At 40.5% G+C, this 21,234-nt stretch overlaps 3 protein-coding genes and 1 long non-coding RNA gene across 6 annotated transcripts in view; 2 read left to right on the top strand and 2 right to left on the bottom strand.

The window, feature by feature from the left end:
* LOC118791521 (latent-transforming growth factor beta-binding protein 3-like) overlaps nt 1-879 on the top strand; it is a 50,740-nt gene extending 49,861 nt beyond the window's left edge. Inside the window, exon 28 of the mRNA XM_036548908.1 lies at nt 660-879. Within this exon, the coding sequence (XP_036404801.1) occupies nt 660-811 (152 nt within the window). The 3' untranslated portion in view covers nt 812-879. The remainder of the gene's footprint in view (nt 1-659) is intronic.
* Nucleotides 880-3,644: 2,765 nt separating this feature from the next.
* Nucleotides 3,645-7,101, bottom strand: LOC118790621 (thiosulfate:glutathione sulfurtransferase-like). Of its 2 annotated transcripts, none has more exons than XM_036547596.1 (4): nt 6,934-7,101; nt 5,971-6,096; nt 5,011-5,173; nt 3,645-3,743 (listed from the first exon to the last, which is right to left on the bottom strand). In XM_036547596.1, the coding sequence occupies exons 1-4, from the start codon at nt 6,944-6,946 to the stop codon at nt 3,719-3,721; spliced, it is 327 nt and encodes a 108-aa protein (XP_036403489.1). In that variant the 5' UTR covers nt 6,947-7,101; the 3' UTR covers nt 3,645-3,718. The 2 variants fall into 2 exon arrangements, with proteins under 2 accessions (XP_036403489.1, XP_036403488.1); XM_036547595.1 differs by lacking the exon at nt 3,645-3,743 and adding an exon at nt 4,628-4,865.
* On the bottom strand, nt 4,628-12,899 carry LOC118790622 (thiosulfate:glutathione sulfurtransferase-like). Of its 2 annotated transcripts, XM_036547598.1 has the most exons (5): nt 12,833-12,899; nt 11,789-11,914; nt 11,112-11,274; nt 10,566-10,598; nt 4,628-4,832 (listed from the first exon to the last, which is right to left on the bottom strand). In XM_036547598.1, exons 1-5 carry the CDS (start codon nt 12,843-12,845, stop codon nt 4,811-4,813), a joined length of 357 nt encoding a protein of 118 aa, XP_036403491.1. In that variant the 5' UTR covers nt 12,846-12,899; the 3' UTR covers nt 4,628-4,810. The 2 variants fall into 2 exon arrangements, with proteins under 2 accessions (XP_036403491.1, XP_036403490.1); XM_036547597.1 differs by lacking the exon at nt 4,628-4,832 and having other exon boundaries at nt 10,377-10,598.
* A 6,593-nt stretch (nt 12,900-19,492) lies between these two features.
* LOC118790716 lies at nt 19,493-21,197 on the top strand. Its single transcript, XR_005005513.1, has 3 exons — nt 19,493-19,561; nt 19,965-20,099; nt 21,072-21,197. It is a non-coding gene; the product is annotated as an uncharacterized LOC118790716 (long non-coding RNA).
* The last annotated feature ends 37 nt before the right edge of the window (nt 21,198-21,234 follow it).

Genomic DNA, 21,234 nt, shown 5'->3' with positions numbered 1-21,234 from the left:
ACAGCACAGTGTACATATATATGTGAGAACTGTGTCTATACATAAATGTACAAAGGGGGTAATTTAACACATGGATTTTGACATTCTTTCAGTACTGTGCATGCATGTAGTTAAAGTATATCAGTTATAAAATATATGTATTCGTTTACCCCATTTAACCAGGCTATTCTCACTGAGATTAAAATCTCTTTTGCAAAACAGACCTGACAAGATGAGCAGCAGTAGTTTACACAACATATAAAAAGTTTACACAATACATGCAGTAAAGGCAACACAAAACATTCCATACAAAATTCAAGGTGGCAAAAAATCTCAGCAGAACTTCCACCAGATGACCATCTAATAGGTTTTTGAATTTGTTGAGAAACCAGTTTGTCTGGTTTCAGTTGTCTATGTTCTGTGACCACAGTGCTTTGTAAAAGTGTATTTTTTCCTATAAATCACTTAACATAAATATATCATATATTGTATGTAAAAATCTGTTTAGCTGGTTCCATTTGTTCAAAGTCACTTTGCTAACTTCAGTCCTGTACATGTATGTCATTGAAAATGTTGAAATATATTCAGTGACAGCATGGTGCGCAGTGTATACAGATGTTGCTCTAAGTTCTGCTGGCTTTAACACTGACGTGCTCCCTCTGCCCCTGTCTCTCTGACAGATATTGATGAATGTGCTGAGCCAGGCATTCGCCCAAACTCCTGCAAAAACGCGCGCTGCTTCAACACCGCAGGCTCCTTCAAGTGCGTCTGCAAGCAGGGCTTCATCCCCACGAGGAGGCCCAATATCTGCGTCCGTCCACGAGCCGCATAACCCCCTCCCACAGCTCTCTCTGCTCCTCTCTCGTCCCACCCATTCTTCTCTCTCCTGTCCTTTTCTCTTTTCTCTCTCTCTCTCTCTGTCAATCTCTCAGTCTCCTCTACTTTTGTCTGTTTTGTGAGTTTCATGCTTTATTGGCACGACAGACAAAGAACACATGTTGCCAAAGCAACAAAAAAGAAATCCTGGACCGTGAAATCGATCTGCCTCTCTCTCTCCCTCCTCTCTCTTTGCCTGTCTCAGAGAAGTTGTTCAGTTTTCCTCTCTGTCTCTCTCTCTTTTTCACTGCATTTGTTTCTTTATAAGCATTCCCCCGAAGTCACTCACATATAGGGTGAAAGCAGACTTGAAATGAAGTCTTTGCCTTTAAACAAAACGTTTTTCCTCAGAGCTTATGTCACTCAGTGGCATGTGTAGCAGGGTGGTGTACTGTGCAAGAACACTGGGCTCCACGCCTGAGGGGCAGGGGTTGAAATCTCGGCACACCTGAGGGCCGCGGGCTTAAATCTCACCACGCCTGAGGGACGCGGGCGCTAATCTCAGACCACCTGAGGGACATGGGTTCGAATCTCAGCACACCTGAAGGGTGTGGGCTTGAATCTCAGGTGGGACACCGCTGTACTCCCCAAGGAGTGTGGCGCTTAACCTCAGCTGTTCCAGCTAAAAAAAAAAAAGCCCATTGTACAAATGGGTTGCAGAATGTGTGAGATGTAAAATTGTAAGTCACCCTTAATAAAGGAGTCTGGAAAAAATAAAGAAAATGATGTCATAAAGACCACCTTTCTTCCATTATTTTTTTTCCTTTTATTCGTCCCTCTTCCCTCATTCCCACCATTTCCTAGTTCCCTCACTCTGGGAGGGAAGTCATGGGAAAGTCAGTCCCATAACCACAAAGGATGACCCCATGCCTGCCCTCCACTTACAGCCACAAGCAGCTTCCCCTCATCTGCGGTCACAGTTCCCCATTTCCCTGGCACCTGTCTCAGATCCCTCCTCTGTGATTGGCTCACACTAAACTACCAATGGCAAAGGATATGATAATATGCTTTCTACCTTTTTACCAAATATTTCATACAGAGAATAGAGGTGGTAGGTGTTTATTGGGAATTAATCCCTGTTGGCTCTTGTCATATTGATGATATATCACCATTTATGTCTCCATTATTTCTGTTTTTTATATTCTGCACCTAGTCTTTACTCCTGTCTTACAAAAAGGACACAAACTTACACTTGCTTCACACCACCTGTTCCATTTCTTGTTGCTAGAAACTGTAGATATAGAATGACTAGACCTACCACAACCCATCGATTGATCAATCCCAACCATAGCAAGGTCTACTTAAGTTAAGTTTAACTGATCCCCTACCAAATAGCAATGATCACATGTATAGGAACAACACTAGCCTGCACAGAGAGAACCCTTATAACCAGGGACAAAAGTCAAGCCTCTAAAAAAAGGACTGACCTTGATGGACATGTCTCAGGACAATAATTATTGCTCAGTGATGATAATGTAAAAAACTTTGAGAAAGGACACCAGGTAAAATATATTTAAAATAAAAAACTGTGACCTAAGATGTGAGACTGCCTCATTTTCTACTACAGTAAATCGCTGTATCATTCACTGCTGCAGGGCTGTCACCCTGCTCCTAATTGTAATTCAGGCAAGGTTGTCAATCTGATCCTGAGTCAGGCAGGGCTATCAGCCTGGTCCTGTAAGAGGCAGGGCTGTCCTATGTTGTCCTGAGTTGAGCAGGGATATCAGCCTGGTACTCTAAGCGTTGTCCTAAAAGGGGCAGGACCAGGGTGCGAAATATGGGGGTCTTGGGGGGTCCAAGATCCCCTGAAAGCCTCAACAACAAAATTTTGAGGGGTCTCTGGAAAAATCCTTGAAAAATTATTTGTCACTTGCAATTGTCACTAAAAATGTCTTTTAACCCTCAAAAGGCCGACAGACACAGCCTGCGTCCAAATTCACATCCCTTCTTCTTAGTTGAATTGCTCACAAAGTATTCATGGCTAACGATGCTAGTTGCTTAGTGTTGGTGAGAAAAATTATTTTGAATTTACATCAAATTTAATCATAGTTACAATCTGCATACAACTCTGCGTCCATCTCCACACCCATTACTCTTGTTTGAATTACTCATGCACTCGTCATTGCATAGATATGGAACACATATCACAAGAAAGAGTGGAACCAGAGCTTTGTAATGATGCTAGTCACATATTTGCACATAACGAAGTAATCACGTTATGAAGATAGATCAAACTTCTGCAAAGTAATATCTTTACTAATTTCTTCACCCATTTTCACACTCCTGCTTCTCGGTTGAATAAGTCACAAAATCTCCATCGCTTTTTAAAATAAACAGCATAACTTACTCTTTCCGAAGATACTAGTTGTTTCTCTGTGCAACAAAACATTGTTGAGTAATCCAGGTTTTGAAATCACAGCAAATTTCTGCATTGTCTCCAACATAGGGCTGACATTACATCCCACTTTGTATAAAAAATAAACACAAAATAATGTATTTACTTTTCATTGCAATGATTCAAAAGTTGTGGTCAAAAGATGTGCGCAGGTTTTCATAAAATAAAGCACATTCTTCATCCAATGATTCAGTGACAAGACTTCAGTGAATAAAGCAATGACATTTATTTCCGTTAGGCACTAAGCACATATTTTTTCAAAACACAATATACACACACAATCCACACACTACATACAATTATTTATTTACTTATTTATTTGCTATCCACCCCCCCCCCCTTGCCAAAAAAAACCTCCCATATTTTGAAACCTAAATGTTGGCAGGTAGGGGTAGGGGGACCCCCGATTGCCACCGGGTATTTCGCACACTGGGCAGGATGGTTGGGAGGCACAGGAGAGCATTTCCTTTAGCAGTGTTCACATCCCCAGCACCTGTTGGTTTGCAACATAGAGAGACAAAGATGATCCTGGCTTAGGTCATATGTGCTACTGATTCCAGTATCACAACCATGCCACAACATCACAGCACGATTCTGGGGGTTGAATTTCAGGCTTGATGCTGATGATATACCTGGTGGACAGTTACTCCTCTCAGCCATGCAAATACGTTACAGGGTATGCACAGTGACAAATTATAAAATACCTCAACACATTGCAGAAAATATCTTTACTGAAAAATAAATCTGTGAAGTTAAAATAATTTGTAAAGTGAGGCTTCCTGTCTTGTAGAAGTAATAATTAGAGGTGGGTTAGCTCAGACAGATTGTCTTGTATAAGACCCATTCTACAACCACAGCTCAATCTGCTGTGAGCAATATGACTCAGCCAAACAGTACACAGTGTACTGCAGTGAACCCCCAAGGCAGGCGATGAGCCCCAGAGAATGAGCACTGAGACACCCAGGGGCACTGATAATAAGTGCAAAACAAACAACAGGTGAGGGAACAGAGCGACCTCCCAGAGCCAACTGTAGGTAATCACCATCTGTGAGGCTCTGCCTTCAAGCCTGTGTGCCGCCCAGAATGTAGTAAGATCAATCCTGCTGCAGATGAAGCTGATCTGTGACAGAACACGTTAGAGGGACTGGACCGATGGTGGTGGTTTGGGGAGGGGGTGGTGGTAGAGTCAAGGCCGAGGCCAAGTGGACCATGGAACCATGGGAAGATTAGTGACAGGCTGCTGGCTCGGGGGTGGGGGCCAGGCGGGCCATTTCCACATCAGCACCAGCAATAAATCACATGCCCAAAATGCTCTCCTTTACCATATACACCGGTACTTACAAGAAGCACAGACCAGAAAGAAAGCTACACACAGGCTACAAACACCACTTAAAGCTTTTATTCTCAATGTCTTTGTGAGTCCCACATATTTACATCAAAAATGGCAGGAATTACTACAGCTTCTAGCCTTCTTCAAGGATGAAATAAATACATCCAGTGCTTTGCAGTTCTCATTACTGTGCAGTACAGTGTGCGGAATGCTGGTCTTATCAGCTCCATCTACTTCCCCTCCTTCTCAGACCATTCTTTGTACCCCCCAACATAGTTACGCACCCTGAAATCAGAATAAAATATGAATTATTTGAGAAAAGTCTAACATTAACATTGGAGTCACAGAACATGGAAATATACTACACACAAGTTATGAAGAAACAAAAAAAACTCAGTGTAGTAGTGTAGTAAGCAGTTACTACAGATACCTCTGAAACCCCAGGGACCGGGCCTTCTCCATGGCCATTCCTGCACGACGGCCTGTTTGACAATGGAACACCAGCTCTGGGGAGTCCAGAGGGGGTTTCGGGACCCCAAATTTGGCTTGGAAAGCAGCAGGGTCCAGGACCAGGTCAGACTCCACCGTGTCCACTGCAGAAGAACCACACAAACACACCTTACTAAACTTGCACTGACAAAATTCCCACTTTACTACAGTGGAGCCCTACAGGGGTCTGGCACCTCCTAAGGGCTGGACATTTTTGGTGGCATTTTAACAGTGGGGAACTTCACATAACTCAAAATTATTCGACCTCCTCAGCTGCAATTTACCATTCTTATCTGGCCTTGCCATTTCTACACCATGAATCTTTGATCCTTTAAGCCTACAGTAAAGGCCAATATACTGTAGCTCCCCCACAAAAACACTAAAACATGAATAGATATTAAAACATCCAACTGCATGACCAACAGTGCTTTAGGTTTTTTGGCCTTTCTATAAGGCCTGTGGCATAGAGAAGGAGAGAAGGAAAGACTTGTTGGACACACTGATTGCACTGACTCATTGTATTCCCACCGATAGCTCAGTACCTATACACATGTGCCTGAGAGATTGCAAATACTCATATGAAGCATTATTAACATCTCAGCTTCAATATGACTATACATTGTAAATACTAATTCCTCTGTCTTCTTTTGTGTCAGCAAGGCCTAAAAAGATGACATTAAATACATTGAAACCACTACGAGTTTCCTTGCATGTGGTAGAACAATCGCTTTCGTAATACACACTTAAAATATTTTTGAGGGGAAGCATAAAACATTAAAATGTACATGACATACGATGTAAAACATACTACTTTGCATGAGTTCAGCAATTTCTCAGAATGAGTACGTAGGCTAAGCCCCGTGGTTGGGAGACAATAGTGTTAGCTCTGGCAGAAGCTCACGTGGGATGTTGATGGAACCCGGGATCTTCCCCCGCTGCACCTCCTCTTTGGTGCGCACGTCAATCAACAGCAGGTTGGAACTCGTCCCCAGGAGACCCTTGAGCTCATTGTAGGTGATTTCTTTATCTGGGGAACAGGAGACGTTAAGAACAGGGTTCGAATTACGGGTGGAATTGGGGGGGTCTGACTCCCCTAATTAAGACTACTACCTTTAAATCTATCATTACTTTCAACCTGTTCCCCCTGGTTAAGAACATCAATTCTCTTAAATATGTGGTAATAAATTGATGACCTAACATAAAAAATGTTTGCAATGCATTCTGTTCCTCGGCGCAGTGCTGGTAGTTGCAGTCTATCGTGTTCATCTTGCAATATAAACTCGAAACAAATACAATAGATCAAAACAAACGCTTAAATGACTTCGACATGAATTAGAGCATCGAGTACATTGAAAAAGTATGCAAGAAATTACATGATATGTTGTTGCGTAACAAACTATTGAAAAGCTTGCAGAACAGGACGGCTAATGTACAAATTGTTGCAATACAGAAACGCGTCTGTTGCGTGATAAAAGAATTTGCCGCTGGATTGCTGTGATCAGTAAAACCGGTGCTATAAACTGTCTTTGAAGTATTTTAGCAGTTGTCTTCAACCAGTGAAAGGTAAACGATTTCAGAACGTTGTTGATCTTATTACCTAATTTCTCCTTTGATAACGAGTCATCAAGTTATTGTAATTTTTAATTTAAAGTTTCTCTTGTTGCATTGAGAAAGTGAACTTCTGGAAAGCCCAAAGTACCAGACGTATCATATATGCTATCGTGTAATTTTAATTAGTTACTGCGATATATCTATAGCTAGCCTGTGTGAAAACAACGTGGTAAATTAACAAGTACAGTTCAGAACATCCAGTTTAAATAATTATTCATAAATCCTTAAACGGTGATGGTGTAAAGTTCCTTACCTGCTTTCGACATGGTGACAGGTGCGCGTTTGAGTCACCTGCCAGCGTACAGGTAAATTCAATTGACAAGCCTTACCCGATGTTTCACAAAAGTGCCGATGGAAGAGGAAGTTCAGAGCTAGTATGAAAATGTCTGAGAACCTGTGATTATGGATTTAACGTCCCATGGCTAACCGTTTACTTGTTGAAATCACGCCTCAAGTTCATTATTTCCGCAATGCTGAAATTATGTCGTTAGGAGGGGCTACGGCTTTTCACCTAGGAACCGGGGCTCAGAAGCTGAACTGCAAGGCAGATAGCATCGACACATCCGGGGAATGCAAAACTCTTTAGTAATTATGACTAAGCATGTCATACCAATGAGAAACTTATTTTTATTATTTTATTATTATTATTGTTGAACATCTCATAATAATGAAAATGTGTGTTGTAGGCAAATTATAAATTATTTCATAATGAGGGAACTTTCGTGCAATTATGACTAATCATTTCAAAATAATGAAAAACTTTCTCTTAATTGTGATTCAGCTTCTCATATTTTCATCATTATGAAGAGATGCTTAATCATAATTAAGAGAAAAATATAAGATGCCTAGTCATAATATTGGTACCATCGCAGCAAGAAACATTGCTACCGATCCAGGTCTGTTGATGGACGCAACAAAAACGTTAGTTAAACGGAATCATTACCAACAGAGAACAAGTTCTGATCATATTGCAGTTACTAGATGGTGAATGTAGGGCAAGAAACCGACTCCGCAGACAAGTGTCCACCGCTCATGGGCCAAATTTGTGTGCGTTTGGTATGTTGACGGATGTTATACATTTACATTTACATCGTATGGTATAGGAATGAGTTGATTCATTGTCCCTGCGCGTTCGCTGAATGACCCGCTGTGAACTGTCGACGAAACCGGTTTAACAGCAAGCAAAGCAAGAACAAAATGTACATGGCTGAGAAAACCGATGACGAGCAACGACACTAGAAAACAATGGCAATACCGCTGATGATCATTCGCTTTTAATACAGCAGAGCATAGGTAGTTATTAACAACAGACCCAGTGCTGTAGAGCGACATACAGTATTAGCTGCCTCAGAGATAACGTTCATTTTAGACCGTGAAACTGATAGCTTTTTCAGCGCCCTGGACAGTATGCTTGAGTAGGCTTTACGTTGCTTTGCGACGGTCGAAGAACGTGGTCCGTAGCGTTGGTACCAAACTTCTTTAAGTCCGGTTAAGTATTAGGCTATTGATTATTAAAATTTGCATTTCTTTGGAAGAGGTGGAAGTATTGGTATCTGCATTAAACAAGCGCACGATACGACCTGCCAATAACTCTCGATCCCCCAATGCGCATTCATCACTTGTGTGCAGTCCATCAGTTAGGTGACGTGAGGGATTGCTTGCGTGCTGTGCGCCCAGAGGAAGTTGAGATGTTTAGTCTAGAGGGCTATGCTTCCAGGATTAGGCACGCGATGAGGATCTCTTTCACATTCGTGCCGTACTCATCGCGGAACACTTTTTGGGTATGCCTAATGATGTGTATGCGATAGCTGATATCGGTATCGTGTTTACCGTGAGCATTCAGAAGCGGGCATTCATGGCAACAAGTAGCAGTTGAACTTAGATACTAAAATGAACCTACAGTATAACATGATCTGGTTCACAGTTTTGTTCCAATGAACCATAACCATATTATTCACAACTTAACTTATTTGATATTCTCTGAATGTCTTGCTTTATATGTGCCATAGACATATTTATAACAACCAAATACTGGATGCAAATACAGCCAGAACATTTAAATTTTCTGTCACTGGATGACAGTGTTGCCTGACACCGATCAGAGATTTCATCCACGCTGAGTGTCAAGACACTGTATGGAACAGGAACCAAAAACACAGTCCTCAGTTTTCTGAGAGCTTGTGTGTATTTACAGTACGTGTAACAAAGATTGTATGGACTCTGAGATGAAAAGACTGTGTATGTGAAAGCTTAACTTTGCTTGGCTTCTCAGCATGGAAGAGACTAATAATTTATTTGTGTTTATGAGTGTGTGAGATTCTGTCCAAATTATGTTTAAGAGAGGATATATGGTGCAGAAGTTAATGATTGCAATGAGTCAGACGACAGAATTATTTCTGTAGGATATCCCATAAAAGGCCTTACTCTCTTTACTTTATAGATATAGGATATGCCTCATCAACCTATACCTTGGTGGATGGCATGCCTGCCGCATTAAATATTCAGAATGGCGGAGCAGGAATTGACTTAGTCTATCAGGACACACAGTCACACAATAATTAATGGCAACCTGACACACCAGGTGTTAAATAATGTGTCAAAGGTAAATCACACTTTCTTTGCAAAGCTTTTTTTCTCCTTTCCTCTTGCAATGGAGTGCCCCAGGTCACCTGTGGGAGACACAGCTTGTTCTTATCTCTAAAACTGGAGTGGATCTTAAAACAACCATTCCTCTAAGCGCTGAATGCCTACAATCACACCAGTATTAGCAACTCATGCAAATGATTCTGTCGTAAAGGTTAAATGCAGATGTGCACTAAAGTGATTATGCTTAGTGGAGGTGCTCTTTGCAGCACAGACTGACTCAATTTAATTCACTAAATTAGTATACTTAACCAATGTTCATATAATCTAGTTCAATGTTGTTTACACACCTTGACTTCTCATTAAAACAATTTCTTTTTAAATTAATTTTAAAACTCAGGTAAGGAAGTGATATGTCTTGACTGTTTTTCACGAGGTTCTTTATGTTTTTTGGTTTGTATTTGCATTCTTTTTTAATCCAGGGTCAAATTTCCCTCAAAATCAGTGGCTCCTAACCTTTTTTAAGCCCCTTTGAGAATCTGATTAAATCTATGGAACCCCTTCCCCTTAAAAATGTACTTAAACACATACATACAAATACTGGGATGTCAATTGCATAGAAAGAAGTAATAAATGCCAAAAAATGAAAGGAGAAGCCAGCTGAAAGCGTGTATAGTGGATTTAGACACTGGGTGTTGTAGATTTGTGTGCAGTGCTCCATTTTGTCTGCGGTCACGGTGCGGGCTCGAATTCTGCCCTGGAGCACAGCTCTCAAGAGTTTCCTCATTGGCTCCCATGTGTCAGCCTGTCCTTGTGAGTCACATAAGTCCAGAGTGGCCTTCACGCTCTGGCACTGCCACCTCTATAACATCAGACTCCCACTGTGAACACAGTAGGCAGGGCTATGCAGCTGGAATCCAGGAAGGAGGATTAACCCCTCAAAAACTGCATGTGCGTGAGTCGTGGCCATAGCCAGATCGGCTGTTTCCACGTCAGCACTGGCGATTAAGCACATTCCTAAAACACCCTCTTTACGCTGTATGCCCAGCATACACCAACCCAAGTAACACATTCCAGAAATAAAGCCACACTGACTATAGGTTAAAAGGCCACTTAAAGCTTTTATTCTCAATGTCTGTGTGAGTCCCACATACTTACATTAATAGCAGGAAGGAATTACTGCAGCTGCAGGCCTTATATAGAGATGAAATAAATACATCCAGTGCTTTGCAGTTCTCATTACAGTGTGTGGTCCGGAATGCTGGTCTTATCAGCTCCATCTACTTCCCCTCCTTCTCAGACCATTCTTTGTACCCCCCAGCAAAGTTACGTGCCCTGAAATCATAACAAACACAAATTACTGATCGCTATTTTGTTGATTTTAAATCACAGAACATGAAAATATACTGTTTTTATACTGTATAAAAAGCACACTCCAGAGTGGCCAACAGTAAAGAGACACAGTCACAGAAACAGTTTTGCAAGTCTTCAAAAAGTCTTCAGTAGGCTGTTTTGAATGAGGTATAACTGTATATGCTTACTCAAAGATGTGCTCACCAAACATAGTGTTTGTTTGTTTTTTTTGCTATGCCAAAATAAGTTGTAAATTGTAACACTAATAGGAAACTGGTTTATGAACAAGATATACTGTACCTCTATTTGACATCTAAAAGATAAACTCTTTCACACCCAGTGTGGGATACCTAAGACAGTTCTGCAGCTTCAAGAGGAAGTTGAGATTGCCACAGGAAATGTACTATCCCAGTCAGTGAAGCAAGACCAAACCCTGATGAGTACTGTGTTGTCATGTGCTGTTTACAGTGGGTGTCATTCAAATACGAAACACACTTCTGAAACCCCAGGGACCGGGCCTTCTCTGTGGCCATTGCTCCACGATGGCCCATCTGACAGTGGAACACCAGCTCTGGAGAGTCCAGAGGGGGTTTTGGGACCCCAAATTTGGCTTGGAAGGCAGCAGGGTCCAGGGCCAGGTCAGACTCCACCGTGTCCACTGCAGAAGAACCACACAAACACACCTTACTAAACTTGCACTGACAAAACTCCCACTTTACTGCAGTGGGTGGACTCTTCACACTGGAATCCTACAGGGGCCTGGCACCTCCTAAGGGCTGGACAATTTTACATAACTCAACAACTTACCGCACCTGCTGAAAAAACACTTCTGTCAGTTGCCACCCTTATCTGGGTTCAATTTCCATATTATAAATCTTCAATCCTTTCAACCCGTACATAGTAAGGTCACTATAGGTTCTTACACTGAAACATGAAAACATGAATAGATGTTAACACTCTCAACTACTAGTTAAAGCTATGCATTCCCAACAGTGGTTTAGAATTTCTGTTATCCTCTGCACCTGGTCTGTGGACATGTAATTTTCTAATTATTATTAGCATCTGTGCACCCATGGGTAGTGGTGCGCTGTGCCTTGCCACTGGATAATACACTACTCATGTGCATAGAGACTTGTTAGACACACTTCCTGTGTTGACTGACAGAAGTTTACCGGGCATGTGGAGGGAACCTGGGATCTTCCCCCGGCCCACCTCCTCTTTGGTGCGCACGTCAATCAGCAGCAGGTTGGAACTCTTCTCTAAGAGAGCCTTGAGCTCATCGTAGGTGATCACTTTATCTAGAGGACAGGTAAATACAGAGGCGTCAAAAACATTCATTTTCTTCAATGCATTGTAATAATATGTTGAACTAACTTTAGAAACGTTTGTAATGCACCTTGTTGCTCTGAGCACTGTTGGTAATTGTAATTTAATGCGTGCAAAAAATAAAAAAAAAATAAACGCACACTCCCCTCAGTTAAATGTTTGTTAAATGTCATTACAGTTCGACAGGGAAATGATTATATTTGTAGGCAACTGTATACTTGTCCGTGCTCCCGGAAACCTACTCCACCCATGCAAATTCATTCAACCGAAACAAAATATTAAATGGCGTCTGTGGTGCTGCCACAAAAGCAGCGAGTACAATGAAAACTAATACATGAAATTCCACGACATTTGATCGTATGATTAAGAACTTTGGGTGAAATTGCAGAAAAGATCGTTGCCGAACAGAAACGCGTCTCTTGTGTAATAAGTCAGTTCGACGCAGATTACTATTTTCCGTGTCACAGACGGTGCTATCATGACCAGCGTCTCAATACACCATTCAATCCATGCCAGCTGTCTGGTTCGAAAAAAGTTTTGCACAATTCTGAGCATGATCCTCTCTCAAGTAGCAGCTAGCTTGCTGATATACTCTTATCGCAAGTTTTCTCGAACCAATGGAAACTAGGTAATTCAAGAATGTGGTCGTCGATGTCGTTAGCAAAATCGTTTCCTAACGAGTTATGCAGTAATTTCAGTTTTCATTCAAAACACTCAAGTTAAAACATGTTGCCGCGTTGTTTTCAAGAAAGTGAACGTTTAGAATCCACATGCAGTTTTACCTTATTCCTATTTTGTGATCCTACGCGAAAACACTATGGTAGATTAGGAAGCACGGTTCAAATAAATTTAGAGAATTATTCACAATTTCGTGGCTTAATGTCCCTTACCTGCGTTTGACATGGTGATAATCGTGCGTCTGAGTTACCTGCCAGTTTGCGGCTGAATTCATTGGGCAAACGTTACGTAATGCTTCACAATCGTGCTGATGGGAGACGAAGTTCAGAGCGCGAATAAAATCGTCTAGTCACATGTGATGTGGACTTCACTTCCCATGAACCCTGTGGAAAAAAAAAAACATGCTGAACGTTCACTTGATATCTTACATTGTAACCTTATTTCCGCGATAGTGAAATGATGTTGTTGGAAGGGGCTCCTACGGTAGGGGTACGAAGGACTTCTTCCCGCAGCATCGGATGCCAGGCAGATCATTAAGGGAATGTTTAAACAGCGCCTCATCTCTGTATAAGCATATACGAGTTCACACGCACGCATACAAACGTTCGCGGGCTGTCACCACAACCACGCCTCCGAAACCCCTGCACGTGAGTGAACGCTGTGGACTTAAAGATAACTAAATAAATAATTATTATTATGTTGGTTTAAAAATAAAATTATAAAAACCTTGGTAGAACTCAGTTAACCATGTTTGATGTTTTTTCCATATTCTTTTAGGAAAAGTAATATTAAATAACTAAATATAAAGCTTTTATCTATTACATATACATTACATATACTGTATGTACATACATACATATCTAAAAGCCAACGTTTTAACCCACTTTATATTTAGTGTCTGTAATGAATACAGGCTTCTTTGTATCACAACATGCCTTTAAGCGTTAACCATTGCTCAATGAATGTGTATGATGTTAGACATTAACCTGGTGGCTAGCCATGGTTCTTTCATAGCTTTATATACAATTGAGTGGTGTCTTAAAGTGCTAGCCAACACCCTATTATGCATCATAGTGCACACTACTAATTGGAAAACAACTGTTTTTAATGGGTGTATATAGCAAGCAACTGACATAGCATTTGCCTTATAAAAATGAGCCTCATGGACTTCACTCCATTGTGGTCATCACAACCAGCCAGTGTTGGCATTTAGGCAGTCGCTATGAGATCCCCAACCTATGGTTTTGTGCAGAGAGCCATCTTTGGCTAATAAATGACAGCGTCAACGTGGTCCTATTATGGTGCATTGTGTTAGGTGATATATTAATTTATGATGGTTTCCCAACAATGGCTGTCAAAAGTCACATGCCAAGACTGGCATTCTGATAAGCAGGTTCTAAATGGTCCAGAGTTCAGTGACTGCATATTTAATATGCCCGTATGGCAGACCATTGTTCTTAGTTAGGAGTTTTAGCTAGCTGGCTACCAACTCACTGCAGCTGGATTAGAAGGCTGGGTGTACTGCAAGACCCAGGTAATACAGAAAAGAGATTTTTAACAGCCCCATAGTAAATGACTAGAACGCATGCCTTCTTGCTGACTACTGTCCATTTGCATATATGCATTTATTTGATATGATAGCCATTTTCTTGTGAAACCAGTTATCTACTAATTATTGCCTGCTAAATACATGTGTCTGCCCCTTTTAAAAAATGAAGTGAATGACTGAATATTGAAGTATGATATAATGCCTTCTGTACAGTGCAGTCTTATTTTCAGAGAACAGACAGTGTTTTATTGATTTTGCTGGCAAAGTCAGGAACTTGGCTGTCTCAGCATTGTTGATGGTAAATCATTTGAATTCATGGCTTTGAAGTGCTCAGTTACAGTGTGTAGAACTTTATAAAAAAGCTACACTAAAGCTGCAAGGAAATTGTTTTGCAGATATTGATCACTTATAGAATAAAATTGCAATGATCATGCAAGTGTTAATATGTTTCATAAACTTCTTTCACACACAGTCTGAATTTTGCTGACAAATACAGCTCCTCCAGTTGAATAAAGTGTGATTTTAACGTGTGATTTATGTCAGTGCTGGCAACCCAGTGAGTGCTTATTGGTTAGGAGATTGTACTAACCCACTAATAAACCATCATGCGCAGCCCCTAGTCATTTTGCACTGGAGGTTCTAGTCATTCCAATCATTTTGCACCGTTGGCTCACTGACTGTGCCAAATTTTCAACATGTTTTTGATCAATGACGACCCAAGACAAAATAATGATGCATCCAAAAAAAGTCTTTTAACAAGAAAAATGATTTCAGATAGTTCTATTCTCCTTTTTACTGATATGTTTATAACGGTAGTTTTTTTCTGATGAACATAATTTGGATGTTATGATAATGTATCCAACACGACTTCTCATAGCTTTGCAAAAATAGTTTCAGGACAACACAGCCAGTCAATGCTTGTCTTGGAAGGCTACAGTAACTCACCTTTTCACCTGTTATCAAACATTTTGCCAGATGAGTCATGTTTACCGGGTTATTGAAGACTGTAATCTCAATGGATTTAGAATGAGTAACATTTCCAATACATTGACGCTGTATTTCAAACACCATTGATGTCAACTGGATTATTTGAGGTATTCGTTTGTGTTGCAGTGCATTCTACAGGCGATATGTTTAAAGGCACAATTTTATAAACAAGTCTGTGTTTAAATGCTTTCAATACAGTCAACACTGACACTTGGGGATTTCCCATTGTTCATGACTAATATGTAGGACTTGTATTATCTTTTTAATATATGATCATAAGGTGTCCTCTCCCCTAGCTTCACGCAAAACCAGCCAAATGAGTGATTAACAATCATGCTTTTATCCTTTTTGGGTGTGAAACATGCTAATTACATATACGTAACGACTTTAGTGTCTCTCTCTTTTTACAGACGTCTCTCAACTTTTGTAGAAAGGGGCACTTATCACAGTTTTAAACTGTGTTACTTTTTCACGTTGACGAATAAAATCACACTTAGCGCTTGTATTTGCATGTGGAGCATGAGACCACCAATAGGACGCATTATTCTTAAGACAGCGGCTTTGCTGTGCAATAAGCCAAATAATTATTGATGTTTGAATTTCAGAATGTCCATTGGATTTGAGGCTTTGGTGTTAAATATACATAGCACGGAGAGGGGTTTACAGGCTTATTTTATTCAATAAAATCTTTATTTTAGTCTGTAAAAAGCTCTAAAATTATTTCACTACAGTTTAAAATTAGGCTGGAAAGATCTTTTACTGTATATCATCCACAAGCAGGACATCGTCTTTTCTGTTGATTTTGCACGATGAACGGGAACAGAGGCGTTAACAGTATTTACTTTTATGAGGAGAACTGCCGGATACTCAGGTACATAACCAACAGTTATTTGAATTTTAGCTGGATGCTAGTGTAATGATAAGTGGGTTAAATGAACTGTTAAGCATGCTTTAAACACAAACCTACAAATCTCGTGTTTCGTCTGCCTGCACAGTTTTTGTAAATCAGTAAGTGCATAGCTACGTAATTTCGAAACCGATAAGAAATATACAGAAACAGATAAATATGCACATCTACTGTTGCCTAATATTAACCCTATACGAAAATTTGCGCGATTCAGTATTATCGACGACGTTTGAACATGCAGTCTCGTGGTTTTAACGTTAATTAATTTCTTGAACACAGAGCTGTTGCCTTGTTAGCACAATATTACAGAGCCCTTATGATATAAATATTATGATTAATTTCAAGCTATTAATTTACCCACTGTGTTGGGGCATATAAACTGTAAAGTGGTATATACTGATGTGTCATAATGGCCCTCCCATTTTGAGATACATAAATAAAATACAGTAGTATACTAGCTGCGTATTTCAAACACAGGGCATTTATCAATTGCAGAAAGGTAAGTATGGGGGGTGTTATCATCGTAGAATATGAGAGCATCTTGAGGAAACAGTTTTACCACTATATCAGCCAAAAAAGCTTGGTGTTCCTTGACTATATTTCCACCATGCAGAGTAGTAATCAGACCCAATGACTTCCACGAAATACCTTTACAGACCCACCACAATGTTTAACAATTGAGAACAGGCAACGTGGGTTGAAGGCTTCCTTGCGCTTTCTCCAAACATAAACCTGTCCAGATGTAATAGTCCAGAAAAAGACTACTCATCAGACCATGTCCTTCCACTACTCAGTACAGGTTTTGTGTTCATTACACCATGTTATGTGTTGTTGCATTGACGTTTGTTAAAAGGGCGTTTTAATGGTACCCCTACCATAAGTATCAGCTTTGTGAAGCTCACAAATTACCGTTTGTGTACTGGGTCACAGAGGTGTAGATTCACTTATATGGTCATTTTTGAGGCCTTTTTTGTGGGTTCTTGCAACTGTCCTGTTAAGTTAAGTCACTGTCCCTGTCAGTGAGCTTCAACTTGCAATCACTGCTCCTTTTTCCCGATGACGTTTTTCCTTGTTTGGCACATGCTGTCATGGTTTTTGACAGTGTTTGCCTCGACACATTAAATATTTTGCCTGACATGCCTTCTATCTGACCTCCTTCAAAATCTAATGGGTTAAAGATCTCCGGCACCACGCCGGAAATCGGGCGTGCAGAGATTTTAGATCGGGCAATACATTATGACTAGCGTTTACGGGCTCTGATATTACCAAACTGGAACGCAGTTTTATTGAAAACAATCACTGATGTGTTGTTTTTTCGGATTAGTTTTAACCAATGGTAGCCTGTTTAGGCTAGGCCTGTTACTGGCACGAGAACGCTGTTCTTATCCAATCGACAATTAGTTTCAACTGTCTGTGAGGCGGACACAAGCACAGTAGAACGGGGGTGAAAAATAAATGGCGATAGGATTGGCTAGATGAAAACGGTAATAACGGACAAACGTTCGGTGTATGTTGTCACAAATTAAACAAGCCCTGGAGCTGCTTTGCACCATGTGTTGGAAAAAATACAGTATGGGACAAGCGGCAAAAGGTATTGTCTCGGCATGATACAGATAACTCCCTCACACAAAGCAGCTGTTCGGGCTCTTCGTTACATGTCAACGTTGCCGGGAGCTGTGGCCACTGTAGCTGCTGCCACTTCATCCATCCAACCTCGTGTGCAATCATAAAGTCCGCGTTTATAGCGGAACATGACTTGTCTTTTTCAGGATAGCGCCAGCGCTGGATGACCTTTGCAATACATAACAGGACAGAACTTCGCTCTCCAAACTTAGCGTGTCAAATACACAGGCCAGCTACCTATCCACTCACTACATTGCCTGTCACATCAGGCAATGCTTAGCACACAAGCTGTCAAAACAGATGTTTTCACAAAACGTTGACGAGTCCACAAACCGAAACATGGACAGAAATTTCAATGTATTGGTCCGATTCTATGATGATGACTTGGACAAAGTTGTAACACAGCATCTCGCTATTCGACCAACTTTTATTGAAGTTGCACTTTTCATTTTTAATAGCATTTAAGAAAAAAAGAAACTTTTAATGTGAGCACGGTAATACAAAATTATATTAATATATTGGCATTCGATTGTGAAATTAAGCATTCGATTATTAGGAGCGGTACTCAATTGCAGTTTTAAGGTTATTGCTACTGTAATACAAGAAATTTAGATGTTAAAGCGGCCTACTTTCTATTATCATTTAACATAAACAATTTTGCCAATAAACTATGGGGCGCCAAGTGTAACACCTTTTTTCGTAGACAGAATGGTTTCTGTGCTACGAAACGCATAAATTCATTACGAAACCAGAACGCGTTAGCATTGTGTCCACGAAATATTGAAGAGAGCACATACTTTCGTGCACAGAAAACAAAACGGATTATTCCTGTCTTGTACTGAATTGACCGTTTTCATTTTGTGGACAAAAGAAACTCATTTTGTAGACAAAAGTAACTCTGTCTAATAGATGTCCTAGGCCAGCATTTATGCTTTTGTGGCACGAAATGCAGAATGCGCTATACTATTAATATTCCGTGCCATTGAGTGTTCATTTTGTCCACTTAATTGTTTCTCTATATTACTGAAAGTATGATGTGCACGAAAGGGATTTATCACAATATATTCCGTGACTCCGCAGTTACAGAGGGCATTCCGTCCAAAAAATGCTTGAACTGTCGTAGACATCTGTGTTTTGATTAAGTACAAAATTAATTATGAACAGGCTATATTACTGAAGGTATGATGTACACGAAAGGACTTTGGTCCATGCATTCCGTGAGTCAGCAGTTCACGGAATGAATTATGTGTCATGAAATCGCACAGGAATAATTCCGTACGCTAAAGCAAATGCTGGTTGAACTTTTGTAGACAGAACTGTTTGTTACATTCATGTCACTTACATGAATACAGAACACAGTTGGAGGTGTGAGTTAGTGGTGAAGCGCTGGTCTGTGCTCTCACTGTATGCACTGACATGGTACTGTGCTTAATGTCAGAGGTGGTGGCTGACGCTGAGCTATTGGCATTGTTGGACAGGGGAAATTAGTCGAAACAGCAGAACAGAATGGCCCTGTTTTGAGTTGCAGTTAGTTTTAGGTATTTGTCTGATTCTGTCCTGGATGTGTACTACGCTGGATGTGTTTGTGTATAGGCCTACTTCTGGAGTTCCTTTTATAGAGCTCTGCATGCATGGCTTCTATTGGGTGTTACACCCATGTGACAAAATCCTAATTTTGAAAGGCACCCCCCACACTTGGCTGCCATGTAGGGAATTGGGTTTAATTACAGATTTTGGACTGTATAACTGTCTCACTCTCTGGCTGCGGTTCATAGAATTCCCCTGTGGGTGGCACCACTGCTCCATGCCGCGTCAAGGTTGAGGAGTGACCGAGCAAGGCGGAGGAGAGCATATAAACTCATCCAACACAAGCTGGTATGAGGGGAAAGGGGAATCTGTTACCATCACTCTGTCTTTTTCTGCTTCTTTCCACTTTTGAGGGAGTGGGCACATCACATAGCATCATCACATCCCAGCACATTTTTATATTGTTTCCTCTATACACAAATCACAAACATTTTGGAGTTCAGTGAAATGAAACCACCTCTCTCTGTCTGTCCCTCTCTGTCTCACCCTTGCTCTCTCGCTGTCTGTGTCTCTCTGTATGTCTTGCTGTCTCTCCCTTCACCTTTCTTTTAATTTTTTTCTTCTCTGTTTCCCTCCCCTTCTATCTTTTCCTTTCCTTCTCTCTTGCTGTCTGTCTCCCACTGTCTTTCTCTTTTCCTCTCTCTCTCTGTCAATCTGTCTGTCTCCCCCTCTACCCCCCTCTCTCTCTCAGTTTCAGTATAAGGTGGGCTGCAGCGCTGATGAAAGGGTGCGCCCCACGTACATCTACCCCCCAGTGCTGAAGCAGCTGGTCAGGGCTGTGTTCCCAGAAGAGGTGTGTGACTACACTGATCCCAGCCACTCAACGGTAACCGCACATTTCCTGTTCTTGTTTAATGGGTGAAAGTTTTGAACTGGTGCACATGTGCATTTTGAACCACTTTGAGTTGTTACTGATTCATACTTTAGAGTAGGGCTGGGCGATTAATCGAATTTTATTTTCAATTTTGGCTTCCAACGATTATGAAAACAAGATAATCGAGATAAAACGATTATTGCGCGGCATTATTTATTGAAATATATATATATATATATATATATATATATATATATATATATATATATATATATATATATATATATATACTTATCTTACCTTATTTTATATCATATATTATTTATATTATATTATCTATTTTTTTACATGTATTTTTATTTGTTTTTCGGTTGAATTATATTTAACCCTTTCGCGCGTACGATCACACGAGTGTGATTTGCCGTTTAGCGCGCTAAAACCGGTGCGATTAGATAATCACGAGATTGGACAAATTCTAGCTATAGTTCAATAAATGCACGATGTTTCCAAACTCAATGAGCCCAAAATAATCGTGATTATGATTTTTGCCATAATCGAGCATCCCTACTTTAGAGTGGTATTGTGGCCTCTTCATCTCTCGAGTCATACTATTTTTTAGTCATATCCGGTTTCTGAAAAATGGATGTGGTGTGATTCATAATTTGCAGACATATTAATTCCATAAAACTGGGGATTCAGAAAGATATGACAGTCATTGCACGGTGTTCGATAACACGATAAACAGTATAATTTCATCCATATTTTGCCATGAGATATGTATTGAATTAACATTATTTTATGTTTTTAAAAGATTTTTTCTCCAGAACACCACTGCCACAGATATGCTATTAATGCCCCCCAAATAAGTGTGAGACCCCAGATCAAAGGTGTAGTGTGTTCATACACTGATGGCGGTGTTTGCAGCAGTGTGTGTCTCATGTCTGTTGGTGTGAGGGTAACAATATCACTGTGCCATTTCTCTAGGTGGTGCTGGTCACGATGGAAGATCTCAGCACTGTCAGCTTGCTTGAGCAATGCAGGCCATAATGCAGCTGACAGAGATACTGAAATGTTAACGACTTATAATTGTTACATATGACTCAACAGGTAGCTATAATGACTTGATTGGACTTGCAGTTAAGTGTAA

This window comes from Megalops cyprinoides, chromosome 16 (genome assembly GCF_013368585.1).
Source record: "Megalops cyprinoides isolate fMegCyp1 chromosome 16, fMegCyp1.pri, whole genome shotgun sequence".
NCBI lineage: Eukaryota > Metazoa > Chordata > Actinopteri > Elopiformes > Megalopidae > Megalops > Megalops cyprinoides.
This window is presented reverse-complemented; position numbering and strand designations above follow the sequence as displayed.